Raw genomic sequence first — 18,708 nt, 5'->3', positions numbered from 1 at the left:
CTCTTTTTAAGGCGCTTCTTAATTTGTTGTCAACTGTGCTTAGCCACTTTCCTCTTTCATTTTCTTTCAGGTCATCCTCTCTCAAGAGATTGCACCAGCCTACGGTAGACAGTACATGTGGCTGAGCTTGTGGGCAGAGTTTCGGTCCTTGTGCTGCTGCAGGCCAACCACGTCATAACTTACCTCCTTGAGTTCTCATCAACTTCCTATGCTAATGAGAGAGTAAGCATCTCAGACCTTAAAGTCCCTTTCTATTTTCAAAAACAGCACTCAGCTCTCCTCCATTAGATGCAAATATTACCTGTATATGCTCATCTGCTGAGTTCCCCCCATAGAACAGGAGAACCACCACCTCTGCTTCTTTGCTTGTGCTGTCAGCCTGCCTGGGATGTTCTCTCCTGTCCATTCACCCTTCGAATCCATGCCAACCATCAATGCCCCCTTGAGACTTAGCTCCTTTGTAAAACCTTCCCAAACTCCTTGGGTTGAGCATTCACTAGTCATCTCTTCCTCCTCTGAACTTTCATTCCATTTTGCATCAATACCAGTCCATAGAGCATTTGATTTAGTAATTTATTGTACTCTAAAAATTTTTTATTTATTTTATTTTTTTTAGCTGAGCCACCCTGCCACCTGTTGGTAGCTCAGCTCAGGCCGGGAATCGAACTGCTGTTGCTCAGAGCTCACACTCTTGAGCGAGCTCTTAACCAACTGAGCCACTCGGCCGGCCCCTGGACTCTAACTTTTTGAAGTATCCCTTCAACCAGACTATACCTATTGAAGACAGGGCGTATATCTTACACTTTCCCAAATTCCACTCCTATTGTCTAGTTTAGTGTTGACTGATTGATTGAATCTAAGGTAGAAAGAATACTTCTGGGATTCCCCTTATGTTATTTGCATTAAGTTCAAACTAATGGAAACATGAAAAATCTAGATTTTTTAGGACCTTGGAAGTAACCAAATTCCTCAGATTTCAAACCCCAGAATCTAAAAACAGAACAAGGTCCTTGTGAACATTCTAGTTTGGATCTCTTGGAAGAAGAGTGATATGGGGTGGTAAAAGACCAGGAGGTCCCCAGAATCCTGACCTGTCTGCAAGTTCTGGTGAAGGGCCCAAGTGTACAAGGGCCCAAGTGTACAAGGGCCCAAGTGTACAGTTTTTATTTCTCCTAATATAGGTCCATGTATATGTGTGTAAGGTTTGTGTGAGTGTGAGTGTATGCATGCACAATGTAGAGGATGCAAACTGGTCACAATAAGCATGGCATAGAATATGCTATGACACATGATGGCAAAGAGTGTAAGGCAAAATGGGAACAAAATTTTATGATTCCTGGGGAGATGGAAAGGAGATAATAACTGAACTAATCTAAAGCCCTATGAACTAAAACCCAGGTATACACAGATTTATGTGTAAATCCTATTGCTTATTCTGGCATTCTGCACGTAATGAGAGTCCTTTATTCCACAAATCTGATACTAAAAAGAGAAAAAAACCCACTGGATTTACAAAAAGTGATAAGTTGGAGGTTATTATTTATATATAAAAGAAGTCTTCATGTACATATGCTTAAAAATAAGTTCATATTGTTATGCTTTAAAAAATAAACTTCTAAGATGGTGGATTAGGTAAATGCTATGTCTGCTGCCTCCCATGATCACATCAAAATCACAACTAAATTGTAGAACAATCAACCTCAGGAACCATCTGAAGACTAGCTGAACAGAACCCCTATAACTAAGGACATAAAGAAGAGGCCACATTGAGACTGGTAGGAGGGGTAGACACAAGAAATAGGCTGACCCCAAACCCACCGGTAGAGGTTGAACACCGGGAGGGACATCTCAGTAGTGGAGGTCTCCCCTGAGAAGGGAGGGGTCCCAGCTCCACACTGGGCTCCCCAGCCCAGGGGTCTTGTGCCGGAAAGAGGAATCCCCACAACATCTGTCAGTAAAAAGCAGCAAGGACTCTGTTCATTTGTCCCACTGAAATGGAAGGCAACTGTAAACCCAGACATTTTCCTAAAGGGCCCACACATTGACTTACTTGCTTGCAAACCCTCACCTGGACTCAGGTGGAGGGCAGCAACTTGAGAGGTGCCAGAGATATGTGGGGAAAGACTGAGTTGTGTGGCTATGGTGTGAGGGCTTCGTCCCTGTGTGGAGGCTGCCTCACATGTAGCCCATCTTTTCTATGTTGAACCCTTTCCCCCAGGGCCAACTCTGAGACTAGATTGGTCTGGTAAAATCCACAAGTGTGCACCACCTTGGTGACGCCCTGGGTCCCTTCCCCGTCCTGGGCACTCCTGGCTCCTGGGTGGCCAGCCCCACCCCACAAGCTATAAAAGCCTTTTACAGCAGTGGACAACCCATGGCTGCTTGGGGAACTTTCAGTGGTGGACAGTCAGCCACAACTTGCCCTACAGCCTCTCTTGGGAGGTTCCCAGGGACCTGCGGGCCCAACGCAAGCGGTGTCTGGCCACGGTGTTTTCAGGGCATTTTGCAAAGTGGTCATGGGCCTGGCACTGGTGCAAGAAACAAATCTGCATTAACTTTGTAAAAACCACCCTGTGACACCCAGGAACCCCACCCTGCCCAGCTAGTGCTGCATCACTGGGACCACTCTCAGCTACTGGGAGGTCAACCCTGCCCCATTAAGCTGCAGAAGCCTTTTCCAGCTGTGGAAGGTTCATAGTAGTCTAGAGAACTTTCGGTGGTGGGCCGTCAGTCACAACTCTGCTGTAATCTCTTGGGTGGCTCTCAGGGATCTGAGGGCCTGAGGTGAGTGGTGGTGAGCCGCTGCATTATCAGGCTGTTTTGCAAAGTGGTCATGGGCCTGGCACTGGCACAGGATCTGAATCTGCATTCACTCTGTGAAAACCACTGGCTGCACTTCAAGACTTCCTGGGACCCCGCCCTGCCCAGCTAGTTGCTGCATCGCTGGGGATACTCTGAACACTGGGTTAATCAGCTCAGTCTGCACACCTAAGGAGGCTCTTTCAATAGCTCAGCATTACGGGCAGCCAGTAGGTGACAACAGGCTTAGGGGGGCCCTGAGCCAGTTGATAAGCTGCCCCATGCCTAATACTGGTGACAGTTGGCCTTGGTTCACAGAGAGACCACTGCATACACCTCTAGGTCCAGCACAGGAAACAGCCAACCACTATTAGCTTTATGGCTCCTATCAGACAGTCCTGGGCTGGTCACAGGCAAGGCTGAAATTGGTCTGCAAAGGAGCCACTCCTAAGAGACACCAGAAACAACATACCCAGAGGCCAGCTTGAGACCACACCAGAGCAGTACCTGTTTAGCACCATAAGTGGCACATCCAAAGGGTTCTCTCAACAGGCACAAGAACCCACTGGGATGAATCCCCCTCTTATGGGTCAGCCCCACACAGCAGCTCATACACTGTGGGCGTAGCCAGTCCTCACAGTCAACCTAGGAATCAATTCTATCCCCTGACATGAAAAAAGCAATCTACACAGGAGAACACACACAATACACATAAGGGACACTCCTGGAACACATGCACAGGTGATTAGGGAGATTGCGCAACTGGATCACAGAGGACACATACTACATAAGGCCACCTGGCAAAGGCTGAGAGACAAAGAAGAGCTACCTAATACACAGAAGCAAACACAGAGGCAGCCAAAAGAGGAAACAAAGGAACATGTAACAACTAAAAGAACAGAAGAAACCTCCAGAAGAAGAACTAAATGAAATGGAGGCAAACAATTTACCAGAGACAGTGTTTAAAACACATGTTATGAGACTGCTTAAGGAACTTAGTGAGAACTTCAACAAAGAGCGCAAACATAAAAAAGGACATAAAAACCATTAAAAAAAAACCCAGTCAGAAATAAAGAATACAATAACTGAGATGAAGAATACACTAGAAAAATATCAACAGCAGATTAGATAAAGCAGAGGATTGAATTAGCGATTTGGAAGACAAGATAGCAGAAAACATCCCATGGGAACAACAAAAAGAAAAAAGAAAAAAAAAAGAAAAGCAAAGATAGTATAAATGACCTTTGGAACAACATCAAGAGTAACAACATCTACATCATAGAAGTACCAGAGGAGACAAGAGGGAGCAAGGGATCGAGAACCTATTTAAAAAAAACAATGGCTGAAAACTTCCCTAAGCTAGGGAAAGAAATAGACATACAAGACCAGGAAGTACAGAGAGGCCCAACCAGGATGAACCCAAACAGGCCCACATAAAGACACATTATAATTAAAATGACAAAAGTTAAAGACAAAGAGAGAATCCTAAAAGCAGCAAAAAAAAGGACAACTAGTTACTTAGAGGAAGCTCCCATAAGACTACCAGCTGATTTCTCAACAGAAACTTTGCAGGCCAGAAGGGACTGGTTGGAAATATTCAAAGTGATGAAAAACAAGGGCCTACAATCAAGACTACTCTACCCAGCAAGGCTATTATTTAAAATTGAAGGAGAGGATGGCCAAGTGGCTCAGTTGGTTAAGAGTTAGCTTAAGAGTGCGAGCTCTGAGCAACAGGGCTGCCGGTTCGATCCCCACATGGGCCAGTGACACTGCACCCCAGCTGAGCTGCCGCTGAGCTGCCAACAGGTGGTAGGATGGCTCAGCTGGTTAGAACACGTTCTCCTAATAAGACTGCCTGTTAAATGGTGGGCTATGCCCGCCCACAACTAAGGCTGAACTCGGTACCTTGAGCTGAGTTGCCACCCGGATGGCTGAGTGGATAGAGCATGCACTCTTAACAACAAGGCTGCCAGTTGTACTCCCGTAGAGGATGGTAGCTACTCCCACCTGCAACTAAGACTGAACTCGGCACCTTGAGCTGAACTGTCACCTGGATGGTTCAGTGGATAGAGCACGCACTCTTAACAACAAGACTGCCGGGTTTGACTCCCACATGGATGGTGGCTATGCCCACCCACAACTAAGATTGTAACACAGCACCTTGATCTTAGAGGCCACAAGCTGCCAATGTGCAGCCAGATGGCGACTGGCGCCCTCCAAATTAAGATTGAAGAACAAGAACTTGACTGGTCCCCTCCCCAGTTTCCCAACACTGCTCTCCTCCCCCAATTCCCCAATTTAAATAAATAAATAAATAAATAAATAAATAAATAAATAAATAAATAAATAAAATGAAATTGAAGGAGAGATAAAGAGCTTCCTAGATAAGAAAAAGCTAAAGGAACTCATTACCATCAAGCTAGTATTACAAGAAATATTAAAAGAACTTCTTTAAGAAGAAGAAGGGGGAAAACAAACAAGCAAACAAAAGAAGATAAAAAATATGAATAATAAAATGGCAATAACTATGTACCTATCAATAATCACTTTCAATGTAAATAGATTAAATGATCCAATCAAAAGACATAGGGTAGCTGAATGGATAAGAAAACAAAACCCATGCATATGCTGTCTACAAGAGACCCATCTAAGATCAAAACACACACATAGGCGGAAAATTAAGGGATAGAAAAAGATATTTCACACAAATAGAAACGAAAAAAAAGCTGGGGTAGCTATACTTACATCGGACAAAACAGATGTAAAATGAAGACTATAATAAGAGATAAAGAAGGACATTAGATAATGATAAAGGGATCAGTCCAACAAGAGGATATAACCTTTGTAAACATTTATGCACCCAACATAGAAGCACCTAAATATATAAAACAAATATTGACAGATGTAAAGGGAGAGGTTGACAGTAACACAATCATAGTAGGAGACTTTAACAACTCACTGACTCCAATGGACAAATCTCCCAGAAAGAAAATCAATAAGAAAACAGCAGCCTTAAATGACACACTAGATCAGATGGATTTAATTGATATTTTTGAGCATTTCATCCCAAAGCAGTGGAATATACATCCTTTTCAAGTGCACATGGAACATTTTCCAAGATAAACCATGTTAAGGCCACAAAACCAGTCTAAATAAATTTAAGAAGATTGAAATCATATCAAGTGTCTTCTCTGACCACAATGCCATGAAACTAGAAATAAATTACAAGAAAAAAATGGAAAAACACACAAATACATGGAGACTAAATAACCTGGTCCTAAACAATGAATGGGTCAACAATGAGATCAAGGAGGAAATCAAAACATACCTTGAGACAATTGAAAATGAAAATAAAAACACAATGATGCAAAATCTATGGGACACAGCAAAAGCAGTCCTAAGAGGGAAATTCATATCAATGCAGGCCTACCTAAAGAAAGAGGAAAATCTTAAATCTACAGTCTAACCTTACACCTAAGGGAACTGGAAAAAAAACAGTAAACAAAGCCCAGAGTGAGTACAAGGAAGGAAGTAATTAAGATCAGAGCAGAAATAAAAGAAATAGAGGCTCAAAACACAATACAAAAGATCAATGAAACCAAGACCTGGTTCTTTGAAAAGATAAACAAAATGGGCAAACCTTCACTAGACTCATCAAGAAACAAAGAGAGAGGACCCATATAAATAAAATAAGAAATGAAAGAGAAGTGAAAACAGATACCACAGAAATACAAAAAACTTTAAGAAAATACTATGAGCAACTATATGCCAACAAATTGGACAAAATGGAGGGAACGGATAAATTCCTAGAAGCATACAATCTTCCAAGGCTGAATCAAGAAGAAACAGAAAATCTGAACCAACCAATTACTATGAATGAAATTAAATCAGTAATCAGCAAGCTCTCAACAAGGAAAAATCCTGGGCCAGATGGCTTCACAGGTGAATTTTACCATACATTCAAAAAAGAATTAATATGTATTTTTCTCAAATGATTCTTCTTCAAAAAGTTCAAGAGGAGGGAAGGCTCTCAACCTCATTTTCCGAGACCAACATTACCCTGGTTCCAAAACCTGACAAAGACATTACAAAAAAAGAAAACTAGGCTGATGTCCCTAATGATCATACATACAAAAAAATAAAAAATCCTCAACAAAATATTAGCAAACCAAATTCAGCAATACATTAAAAAGATCACACATCAAGTTGAAGTGGGATTCATTCTTGCTGTGCAAGTTGGGTTCAATACTTGTGAATTAATTAATTGTGATACACCACTTAAACAAAATAAAATCATTGATCATATCAATAGATGCAGAAAACGCGTTTGACAATATCCAGTATCCATTTATGATAAAAACACTCAACAAAGTGGGAATAGAGTCAACATATCTCAACATGATAAAGGCCATCTGACAAACCCACAGCTAACATGATACTTGATGGGGAAGAGCTAAAAACATTCTCCTTAAGATCGGGAACTAGACAAGGATGTCTACAATTGCCACTTTGGTTCAACGTAATACTGGACATCCTAGTTACACCTATCAGACAAGAAAAAGAAATAAAAGGCATCCAATTTGGAAAGGAGGAAGTAAAATTATCATTATTTGCAGATGACATAATACTATATGGAGAAACCCAAAGATTCCACCAAAAAAAACTATTAGTACTGATAAATAAATTTAGTAAAATAGCAGATACAAAATTAAGAAATCATTTGCATTTTTATACCTATATTTTTATACCTATAACAAACTATCAGAAAGAGAAATTTAAAAAAAAACAATTTCATTTACAATTGCATCAAAAATAAAATACCTAGGAAAAATTTAAACAAGGAAGTAAAAGACTTGTATTCAGAAAATTATGACATTGAAAAGAGAAGTTAAAGAAGATACAAATAAATGGAAGCATATACCACGCTCATGAATAGGAAGAATAAATATAATTAAAATTTCCACACTACCCAAAGCAATCTATAGAGTCATTGTAATCCTTATCAAAATACCAGTGGCATTTTTCACAGAACAGAAACAAATAATCCTGAAATTTATATGCAACCACAAAATACCCTGAATAGCCACAGCAATCCTGAGAAAGAAGAACAAAGCTGGAGGTATCAGGCTACCTGATATCAAATTATACTACAAAGCCATAGGAATCAAAACAGCATGGTATAGGCATAAAAACAGACACATAGATCAATGGAACAGAATAGAGAGCCCAGAAATAAATCCATGCCTATATGTTCATTTACTCTATGACAAATGAACCAGAATATACACTGGGGTAAAGGCAGTCTCTTCAATAAACGGTGCTGGAAAAACTGGACAGATATATGCAAAAAAACCAAAACTGGACCACCTTCTTATGTCATACACAAGAATAAACTCAAAATGGATTAAAGACTTAAATGTAAGACCTGAAACCATAAAACTCTTAGAAGAAAACAGAGGCAGTAAACTCTCAGACACTATCCTTAGTAATATTTTCACTGATATATCTTCTTGGGCAAGGGAAACAAAACAAAAAATAAACAAATGGGACTTTATCAGACTAAAAATTTTTTGCACAGCAAAGGAAACCATTAACAAAATGAAAAGACATCCTACTGAATGAGAGATGATACATCTGATAAGGGGTTAATATCCAAAATTTTATAAAAAGCTCATACAACTCAACACTACAAAGAAACAAAAAACCCAATTAAAAAATGGGCAGATGACCTGAATAGATATTTCTCTAAAGAGGACATACAGATGGCCAATAGACATATAAAGAGATGCTCAATGTCACTAGTCATCAGAAAACTGCAAATAAAAAGTACAATATGATATTATCTCATAACTGTCAAAATGGCTATCATCAATAAATCACAAACAACAAGTGTTGGGAAGGATGTGGAGAAAAAGGGAACCCTTGTGCACTGTTGGTAGGATTGCAAATTGGTGCAGCCACTATGGAAAACAGTGTGGAGGTTTTTCAAAAAATTAAAAATAGAACTACATTATGGTGCAGCAATTCCACTCCTGGGTATTTATCCAAAGAAATCCAAAATACTAATTCGAAAAAATATATGCATCCCTATGTTTACTGCAGCTCTATTTACAGTAGCCAATGCCCATCAATAGACGACTGGATAAAGAAATGGTGGTACATTTATATAATGGAGTATTATTCTGCTATAAAAAAGGATGAAATCTTACCATCTGCAACAATATGAATGGACATACAGGGTATTATAGTAAGTGAAATAAGTCAGACTGAGAAAGACAAATACCATATGATCTCACTTATATGTGGAATCTAAGGAAAAGAATAAACGAACAAACAAAACAGAAATAGGGGCTGGCTGAGTGGCTCAGTTGGTTAAGAGTTGGCTTAAGAGTGTGAGCTCTGAGCAACAGGGCCACTGGTTCGATTTCTACTTGGGCCAGTGACACTGCGTCCAAGCTGAGCTGTCGCTGAGCTGCCAACAGGTGGCAGAATGGCTCAGCTGGTGTAACAACAAGATTGCTATGCCCACCTGCAGCTAGTACTGAACTTGGCACCTTGAGCTGAGCTGCCGCCTGGATGGCTCAGTGGATATGGGCGTGTGCTCTTAACAACAAGGCTGCCGGGTTCGACTCCCGCATGGTGATGGTGACTATGCCCACCCGCAACTAAAACTGAACTCAGCACCGTGAGCTGAGCTGCTGCCCAGGTGGCTCAGTGGATAGAACGTGCGCTCTTTTTTTTTTTTTAAAGATTTTTATTGGGGAATTGGGGGAAGGGGAACAGACAGACAAGTTGCTGTCCTTTTGTTCTTCAGTCTAGTTGTGGAGAACGTTGCTTCACTGGCCCAAGTTGGCACCATCATTGCGCTTTTCTCGTGCGAGACAGATCAGTCACCGGCTTCTGGATGGCTGCTAACACTGGCTGCTGGCTACACACGGTAGCCCATGGCGACCCACTGCAGCAAGGGCTGCAGCCTACGCTATCGCAGGGGACTCACAGCAGCCCAGCTCCAGGTTGAGCTGTTGTTCAGCATCTTAACTGTAGAGGGCAGTGTCACCGGCCTTCATATGTCAGATCTAAACAGGGGCCCTCTGGCGTCCCAAGCCAGCTTTTAACCAACGTGCCACTTGGCCGTCCCAGAACGTACACTCTTAACAACAAGGCTGCTAGTTTAACTCCTGCATGGGATGGCAGTTACGCCCACCCACAACTAAGATTGTAACACAGCACCTTGAGCTTAGAGGCCACGAGCTGCCGACGGGAAGCCAGATGGTGACTGGCGCCCTCCACAGCGAAGATTGAACAACAACAACTTGGCTGGTCCCCTTTGCCAATTCTCCAATAAAATCTTTAAAAAACACTAACCAGAAATAGACTCATGGATAGAGAGAACAAACTGATAGTTGCTAGAAGGGAGGCGATTGGGGGGATGGGTAAGAAAGGTGGAGGGATTTGGAAGTACAAATTGGTAGCTACAAAATAGTCACAGGGATGTGAAATACAGTATGGGAAATATAGTCAATAATATTGTAAAAACTATGTATAGTGTCAGATGGGTACTAGGCTTATAGGGGGCGTCACTTCATAAATTATATAAATGCCTAACCACTGTGCTGTATACCTGAAACTAATATAAAATAATACTGTCAACTATAATTAAAATATGTACTATGTAGTCATGGAATGTAAAGTACAGTATAGAGAATATAGTCAATGATATTATAATAGCTATGTATGATGTCAGATGGGTAGTAGACTTGTTGGGCTTATCTCTTCATGAGGTGTGTAATTGTCTAATCACTATGCTGTTTTATATATCTGAAACTAATAAAAAAAGTCGATTTATATTCATTTTCAAGAATGCAACTGTGGTTTGACTTAAAGCGCACTGGTGTTTTACTTACAGACTTATCAGAGGTGTAGTATAGTCGTTTGACAGAGGCAGCAATAGGTGCCCATTTATACACATCTGTCCCAGGAGATGGAATACTTACCATAACAAGAGTCTGTGACTGAGCAGGAGGCGGCAAAATCTATCTGTAGGAATGAGTCCTCATTCACAGCAATGTCTGTGGTGACTACATAACGGGTGCTGGCTTTTTCGATGAAGACCAGGGCATCACCAGTGGAACCACATACAGGCATCTTGGTGCCTCCAGGGTGAAGTAGCCATTTCCTGCTATCCAGACTTGTGAAATCATCCTCCAAGACTGTATTACCAGAAATATTTCCTCCAATAAGAACCTGAAATGTATTAAAAAAAAAAACCCCACAAATTTTCAATTTGGTATCCAGACATGAGAAAGTTCTTTGTTTGTTCTAATCTGTCTGATTGCTCAGAACTGGCATGGTACAGCAAACACAGTGTTAGGGGGCCTTTCAGGGTGCTCTTGTTTTTGTGGTCGGCTTGCCTATCTGGCAAGAAGCTACAGAAAACAAATCGAAGGACTGACAAAAGCCTTCCTGGGCCAAATGGTGCCTTTGGAAGCTCCATGTACTCAAGCTGGGAAAGCAAACCTTGGCTCACATGTGACTATTTTCTATGTAAAATTTCTATTTAAGGACAGTTGTATCCTAAGGCATTTCAGTTTCAATTCTTTGCATGGATTCTACCATTTGTTAAGAGGTTCTTTGAGTTCCATTTGATACCAGTTTTATTATGTATGAAGATCCTTTAAAGCTGTCCATAGGATGTTAGGGGGATTTATCTATTCTTTCTTCAAAGGCTAGGAGAGAGGATTTGGGAGCTGCTGCATGTGGCACCAATGCTAATTTGCACATTTTCCTTTTCAGAGAATTATAACCTCGTATCACGCTCGATAAAGTGCCTCTATCCATATGGCAGAATCCTCTCTGAGCAGGAACTGGCCCTTCTGTCATATCTTCTATTTTTATCGGTTCAGGCGATTGAAGGGAAGCGAAATGCCATATCTAATCTAGCTGCGTGCCCTTGGGCAAGTGGCTCAACAGTTCTGGGCTTCCTCAACTGAGCTAGGGGGTTGAGCTAAATGCTACGGAAGGCTACATTTAGCTCAAGTGACAACATGGTAATCGTTACTCCTGAAGAGACTGACCTGGTCAATAACCCAGGGGCTGTAGAAGTGCCCGTTTTCAGATGGCTGCCACCAGCGGAGGCGAGTAGAAGCAGAACGGGCTTTCAAGGGTATCTCCAGGGCGATGTACCTGCCCACGTTGCTGGAGTTGCTGAAGAGGAACTCTTGAAGGAGACTCCACGAGAGGCCGCCATTGAGAGAATACTGCAGAAGCACAGGTTGGCTCCTGGGATCTGGAACGCCTTTCCCACATCCCAGTCTCATGAAGAACTGCACAAATCTGAGATGAGTAGAATGTACTGTAGGCTTTTACTTCAGTGAGAAATGCACATCGTTAACGCAAGACAAGTATAGAAGGTCATACGGGGTAATGCATGGTTTTAATGCATACAATGCCTTAATGAACATCCAAAGAAATAATTTCAAAGCCTGATTTTCCTTTTTAATGTAAAAGGGAGTTAATAAAATGTGAAACCTGAAAAAGGCCATTCTGCACCATGTTTATATTTCGCACCCCTTCTCAGAGTCGAGTCTGAGGGAAAGGAGTGCCCACGGCACCCTTTGGCTGTTCTATAAGATGGGATGGTGTCCAAATTTGGGAGTATGTGTTGTTATCAATTTCAGATAAATTTGGATCCTTGTCCTTAGTATCTGAAACTGGAAGAATATAATTAATGTAGTTTGTATCGTTTATTGGTAAAGTCAAACCATTCTCAGGTTTTACCGGTAGTTTTTCCGATCTCATACTATTGGTTTTGGGAGACATATTTAAATTCACCAGTTGTAACACCTCTTTGTGAAAGGCCAGGCATCTTTTGGAAGAGGGGTGTCAAGCCTGGGCCTCTTTTCTGTCTTTTGTGTCAGGGGCAGGGAAGCATGAGTGTGGGGTAGTAGAGATGCTGGCTGTGCCAGCCTCTGACTATTGCTGGGTCTGGATGATACTGGCCATCGAGAAGTGTGGCAGCCAGCCAGTGGCAGCCTTTCCAGCTGGCAGGGAGGTGGACAGAGTGGCAGCAAGCAGCAGGGGTGCCAAGGAAAACTAGCTCACATGTTATCTTTGGCAGGCAAGCGGCTGGTGCCTGGTCTGGCTGCTGTGCTAGCTGGTAATGCAGAATAAATTTCGTGTGTAACACACATACCCAATTATGTATGCATCACACATATGAAAAATATCGGGGCTTGTAACATAAGTGATCAGTTCCATATATAAAGCCATGTATTCTTCATGGTTCCTCCACTCCCCCATCTCCATTAACTGGGTAATCATTTATCTCATAACCTGAGAAAATTGGGATTTTACATGGAGCATTTTGAGGTCAATATATGCAAATCCTACACAGCATGCTACCAAGATGAGATAAATAATGGAGCTTTTAAGATTGGATTAATGAAAAAAAATACATGGTTAGTGCTTAGTGACGTTTATATCTATAAAAACTATAATCATTTACAGAGAAGAACTTTTACCATGTTGTCTACTTGTATTGGGAAAATGTTTATATTAATTGAGTTATAGATAAACCATGTCAGGATTGTTTAGAAAAACCAAATAATTTCTAAATTGATAACTCAGCTGCCAATGATAAAATTGAAATAAATAGCATCAAATTAAACTATATGCATTAAAACAGAGTGGTGATCAATAAAACGGTGCTTTCTCTAATGGTAAAATTATCTCACAGATAGAACTGTATTTTTTTTATAAAGCATGATCAAATTTATAATTCAACAAATGAAATATTTAGGAGAAAGAGACGGATAAATATGTTAAGAGGTATTTGCGTTTACTCTGAAATGTTTCAAAAAACAAAAACATCATTTTTTTGTTCACTTGCAAAAATAGGTCAGGGTTCCATTTTACACATGTTAAATTGTCTTTTTTACTTTCCTGGCTAAGTGTTTGGCATATCAAATGATCAAAGAATACACATCTTGACAGGACATAATCCTCTGAGCCAGTTTAAAATGTTTGTTTCTGAGTCACTGTGCTCAATTTAGAAAATGAGTGCTTAGAATGTATGAGCGAATCCTTGGAAAGAAATGCCTATAAAGAATAAGGCTGCATTTCAAATGTTCTTAAATTGCTAATGGATATGAAATTAATTGTGAATAATTTGAGGGTGTAATGTATTTCAATTATGCTTTCTACTAAGCATAGTGTAAATAATTTCTACATAGTCCATGTGCTAATGAAAAGAATTTTGTAGAAGATGGTTAAAGAAGATGCAACATTATTTTTGTAACTTAAAATAAGTTAAACATTGCCATTTCCTAGCCACCATCATGTAAAATACCAGATAATAACTTTTGTCTGTTTAGCTGTGTTTAATTTCTGACCTAGTTATTGCACAAATCTCAGTTTTAGAATGAAAATTATATAAATTGTGTCTTAATGGAGACTTTAATGAGAGAAACTCAGCATTTCCAATGGGAGACCTTGTCTTTGAGATGTATACTTCTTTCTGATTCAGTAATGTTCTGCTACTGTACATTACAATGTGGTTTTCCAACAGCATTTGAAAACGATTACCTAGCATGTGATAAATCCAGATCTCGCGTCATCAACATGCGCAAGCCATCTTCATTGAAAAAGAGGTTGTTTCCACTGGAAAGAATCCCACACTTCCGAGATGGCTTTCCACCACTCATTAATAAGAATCTATCAGATTCCAGCTGACCTGAAGAAAGTGAAAAATGTTGTTTATCTATGATCCCAATTATAGTCATATTATTTTTTGAAGGAATATGGTTAAGAGCATTGTATAGTTTTAAAATATGAATTCTTGAAGTCATAGGTTTTGAGATAAGAAGTCTCTTCAACATTTTAGCTTCTTCGAATTGTTTAACCTTGGCTGTATAATTTAAGGGTCCACATGACAGAAGGAGGGGGCCTTTTCCTGAGTATCGGTGATCCAGCCAGATGGGTCCCTCCTTTCTGCTCCTTTACGCTGCAGAAAAAGACACTAGCTAATCAGAGAGTGAGTCAGGGCAAAAGTAAGGGAGGGTACTGTGGCCTTTCTATGGGCCTTTTCATCGTGTCCTTGCTACTGCGAGGACAGGATCAGGCAAGCATTATATGATATTTTTATTTTAATAGTAGAGATTTCAGTGTAATTTAATATTTCCTATTAAATTACATCTTTCAAAACCAGCTCGTGCATCTCCTCAGATAGCTTAGATCTAGTTTATTTTTTTGATTGTGGCAAAATACACATAAAATTTACCATTTTCATCATTTTAAAATGAACAAACTGGTGGCATTTAGCACATTCACAATGTTGTGCAACCATCGCTGCTACCTAGTTCCAGAGCTTTATCATTATCAGGAAAGAAAACCTTGTACCCAGTATGAGATCACTCTCTATTTCCCTCTGACCCACTCCCTGCCAACTAATCTGCTTTCTATCTCTATGGATTTGCTTATTTTTGATGTTTCACATAAATGGAATTATGTGATATGTGGCCTTTTGTATATGACTTGCATTTGCATAATGTTTTCAAGGTTCATCCATGTTGTAGCATGTGTCAATATTTCATTCCTTTTTATAGGTAAACAATATTCCCTTGTATTGATATACATAAATATAATTTTAAAATGTACCTTAAACCTATAACTAACAATTTTATAGACAACTTGGGAAAAAGAAAAATATTCTTTAAATTTTTAGAATTAAAAAATTCTAGTATCCTAACATAGATAGCTATTACATTTGTTTAAGACTTTCTCTTATGAGAATGTTTTTCCATAGTTTTATCAGAACACGTATCCAAAGGATATATAATTAATTGTGAATAATTGCAATGATTACATCACATACGTTTTTCTATGTTGTAACATTATCTTCAAACATAATGATGTTAAATTCTAGGTTTAACTGAGGCACAGAAAGTGATGAGAGGTTGCTAAATGAGTTGGTGATAAAGCAATGAAAGGAATTTTTATCTCTGGAAATTTATTCTCTCCACCCACGAATATTAACCTTCTATAGACGTTTTCCAAAATTATCATTAATGAGAAATTACATGTGATAGAAAAAGTGGTGAAAATAGCATTAGTTTTTCTCCGTTTTGTTCACTCTACTGACCACTGCTTCAAAATGGAACCCTATAAAATTCAGAACTAAATTAAGGCTTGAGTGGTTTCAATTGTAGTGACAAATAATGAAATATTAGAATGGAACTTAATGATTACTTCTATATTACAAATTGTGTTTAATATGTAAGTTCTTCCACAAAGCTACACAGAATTTATAAGGGAAGATTACCTTCAAAATCATCCTTGAGAAAATCAGGGTTTTTGGTGCTTATTTTACAGGTTGGACCTGAATAGCCGGGATCACATATACACTTGGTTCCATTGATACAACTCCCATGTCCATTACACATCTCTTCACATTGGGGACCAATATAGACATTATCAATGGCCCATGTCACTGGCTGAGAGCCAGCAGGGTAAAATCCTTGGTACCATCTGAAACGCACAGATCTGGAAAAGAGGTACAAGTCTTTCAAAATAAAATACACAGAAGAATATAACTTCAAAGTAAGCACGTCTGATCTATGAGCAGTGGACAGTTACTACTACTGCACCACACTCAAGAAATAGAAAACATGATTCAATATGGCAGGAACACAAACTCCACTCCTCAATCTATAGGACTTTGCCAATAAGGCTTGCTTCCTGTCAGCCTTTTCCAATTCTATCACTATGTCAAAATTCCATCTGAGCACCCACCTTTTTCAATATAGACTTTCTTGAAGATTTCTCCAGCCCTACTATCTACACCCCACATAACTAATCTTTTTTTGTTTTTAAGAATTGAGATAAAATTCACATAACACAAAAGTAACCATTAACCTTTAAAGTATGCAGTTAGATGGCATTTAGCAGCACATTCACAGTGTTAGCCAACCACCACCTCTATTGTGTTCCCAGACATTTTCATGACTGCAAAAGGAAACCCTGTGCCTATTAAGCAGTTTCCCTACCCGCAGCTCCCGGCAACCACTAATCTGCTTTCTGTCTCTATGGATTTACCTGTTTGGATATTTCATATAAATGGACTCATACAATATGTGACCTTAAGTATCAGGCTTGGTTCACTTAGCAAGATGTTTTCTTTCTTTTTTTGTTTTATTTTACACTAAGTAGTATTCTTTAAGTTAATTAATTTATTTAAGATTTTATTAAAAATATAGCTAACATACAACATTATATTAGTTTCAGGGGTACACCATAATTATTTAACATTTATATACCTAAAGAAGTGATCACCATGATAAGTCCAGCAACCATCTGACACTGTACTATGCTATCACAATATTGTTGGCTATATTCCCCATGCTGTACATTACATTTCTATAACTTATTTCTACCTGAAAATTTGAACCTCTTATTCCCCTTCTCCTTTCCCCCCTTTTAAAAATTTTTCAAGCACAGTTGACATTTTATATTATTTTGTATTATAATTTAAGGCATACAGCATAGTGGTTAGACATTTATATAATTTAAGAAGTGATCCGTGTGATAAGTCTAGTACCCACCTGGCACTATACATAGTTATTACCATATTATTGACTATATTCCCTATGCATTACCCTTTTTTCTCCCACATGTACCCCCCCATCCTCCCCCCGCACACACACACATCTGGACCATCAAAATGTTCTCTGTATCTATGAGTTTGTTTCTGTTTTGTTTACTTTGTTCTTTAGATTCCACATATAAGTGAAATCACCTTGCATCTGTCTTTCTCTGTCTTACACTCCACTCAGCACAATACCCTCCAGGTCCATCCATACTGCTTCAGACGGCAAGAACCCATTTCCCTTCTATGGCCGAGCAATATTCCATTGTATATGTATGTACCACCTCTTCTTTATCCATTCATTCATCGATGAACATCCAGGCTGCTTCCACATCTTGGCCATTGTAAACAATGCTGCAATGAACATATAATATGGATGCATAGGTCCCCTCAAAGTAGCATTTTGGGTTTCTTTGGATAAATACCCAGAAGTGGGATTACTGGGTCCTTCTTTGTTTCATTATAGCCTTTGTTTTAAAGTCTATTTTGTCTGGTATAAGCATTGCTACCCCAACTTTTTTTGTTTTTGTTTTTCCTTTCCATTTTTCATGAAATATCTTTCTTCCCATCCCCTTACTTTCTGTTCTGTGTGTGTCTTTCAATCTGAAGTGACTCTCTTAGAGGCAGCATATGTAAGGATTTTGTTTTTTTATCCATTCAGCCCTCCTATGTCTTTTGATTGGGGCATTTAATCCTTTTACATTGAAAGTAATTGTTGATAGATATGCAGCTATTGCCATTTTATTATTCTTAATTTTGATCATTTTTTTTCCATCTTAAAAAAAATCCCTCTAACATTCCGTGTAATACTAGTTGGTGATGTTGAACTCCTTTCGCTTTTTTTTTTTGTCTGGGAAGGTCTTCATCTGTCCTTTGATTTTAAACCACAGCCTTTCTGGGTAGAGTACCCTTGGTTGTATGTCCTTACTTTTCATCACTTTGAATATTTCGTGTTAATCCCTTCTATCCTGCAGAGACTCTGTTGAGAAATCAGGTGACAATCTTAAGATGACAATCCCTTATAAGTTACTAGTTGCCTTTCTCTTGCTGCTTTTAGGACTCTCTCTTTGTTTTTAACCTTTGCCATTTTAATTATAATGTGTCTTTGTGTGGGCCTGTTTGGGTTCATCTTGTTTGGGCCTTTCTGTACTTCCTGGGCTTGTATGTCTATTTCCTTCCCTAGTTTAGGGAAAATTTCAGCCATTATTTCTTCAAATAGGTTCTCAATCCCTTGCTTTCTCTATTCTCCTTCTGGTATCCCCATGATG

The 18,708-nt window shown here is 39.4% G+C and overlaps 1 protein-coding gene across 1 annotated transcript in view; it reads right to left on the bottom strand.

Moving 5' to 3' along the window:
• Window positions 1-18,708, bottom strand: part of RELN (reelin) — a 516,011-nt gene that overhangs the window by 53,011 nt on the left and 444,292 nt on the right. The window contains exons 41-44 of the mRNA XM_019655108.1: window positions 16,118-16,338; window positions 14,383-14,530; window positions 11,874-12,132; window positions 10,794-11,043 (exon numbers count right to left, since the gene is read on the bottom strand). Of these exons, the coding sequence (XP_019510653.1) occupies window positions 10,794-11,043; window positions 11,874-12,132; window positions 14,383-14,530; window positions 16,118-16,338 (878 nt within the window). The remainder of the gene's footprint in view (window positions 1-10,793; window positions 11,044-11,873; window positions 12,133-14,382; window positions 14,531-16,117; window positions 16,339-18,708) is intronic.

Source organism: Hipposideros armiger, unplaced genomic scaffold, assembly GCF_001890085.2.
Source record: "Hipposideros armiger isolate ML-2016 unplaced genomic scaffold, ASM189008v1 scaffold_236, whole genome shotgun sequence".
In the NCBI taxonomy this organism is placed as follows: Eukaryota; Metazoa; Chordata; class Mammalia; order Chiroptera; family Hipposideridae; genus Hipposideros; species Hipposideros armiger.
The sequence above is the reverse complement of the archived record's forward strand: the minus strand, read 5'-3'. Positions and strand labels throughout refer to the sequence as shown.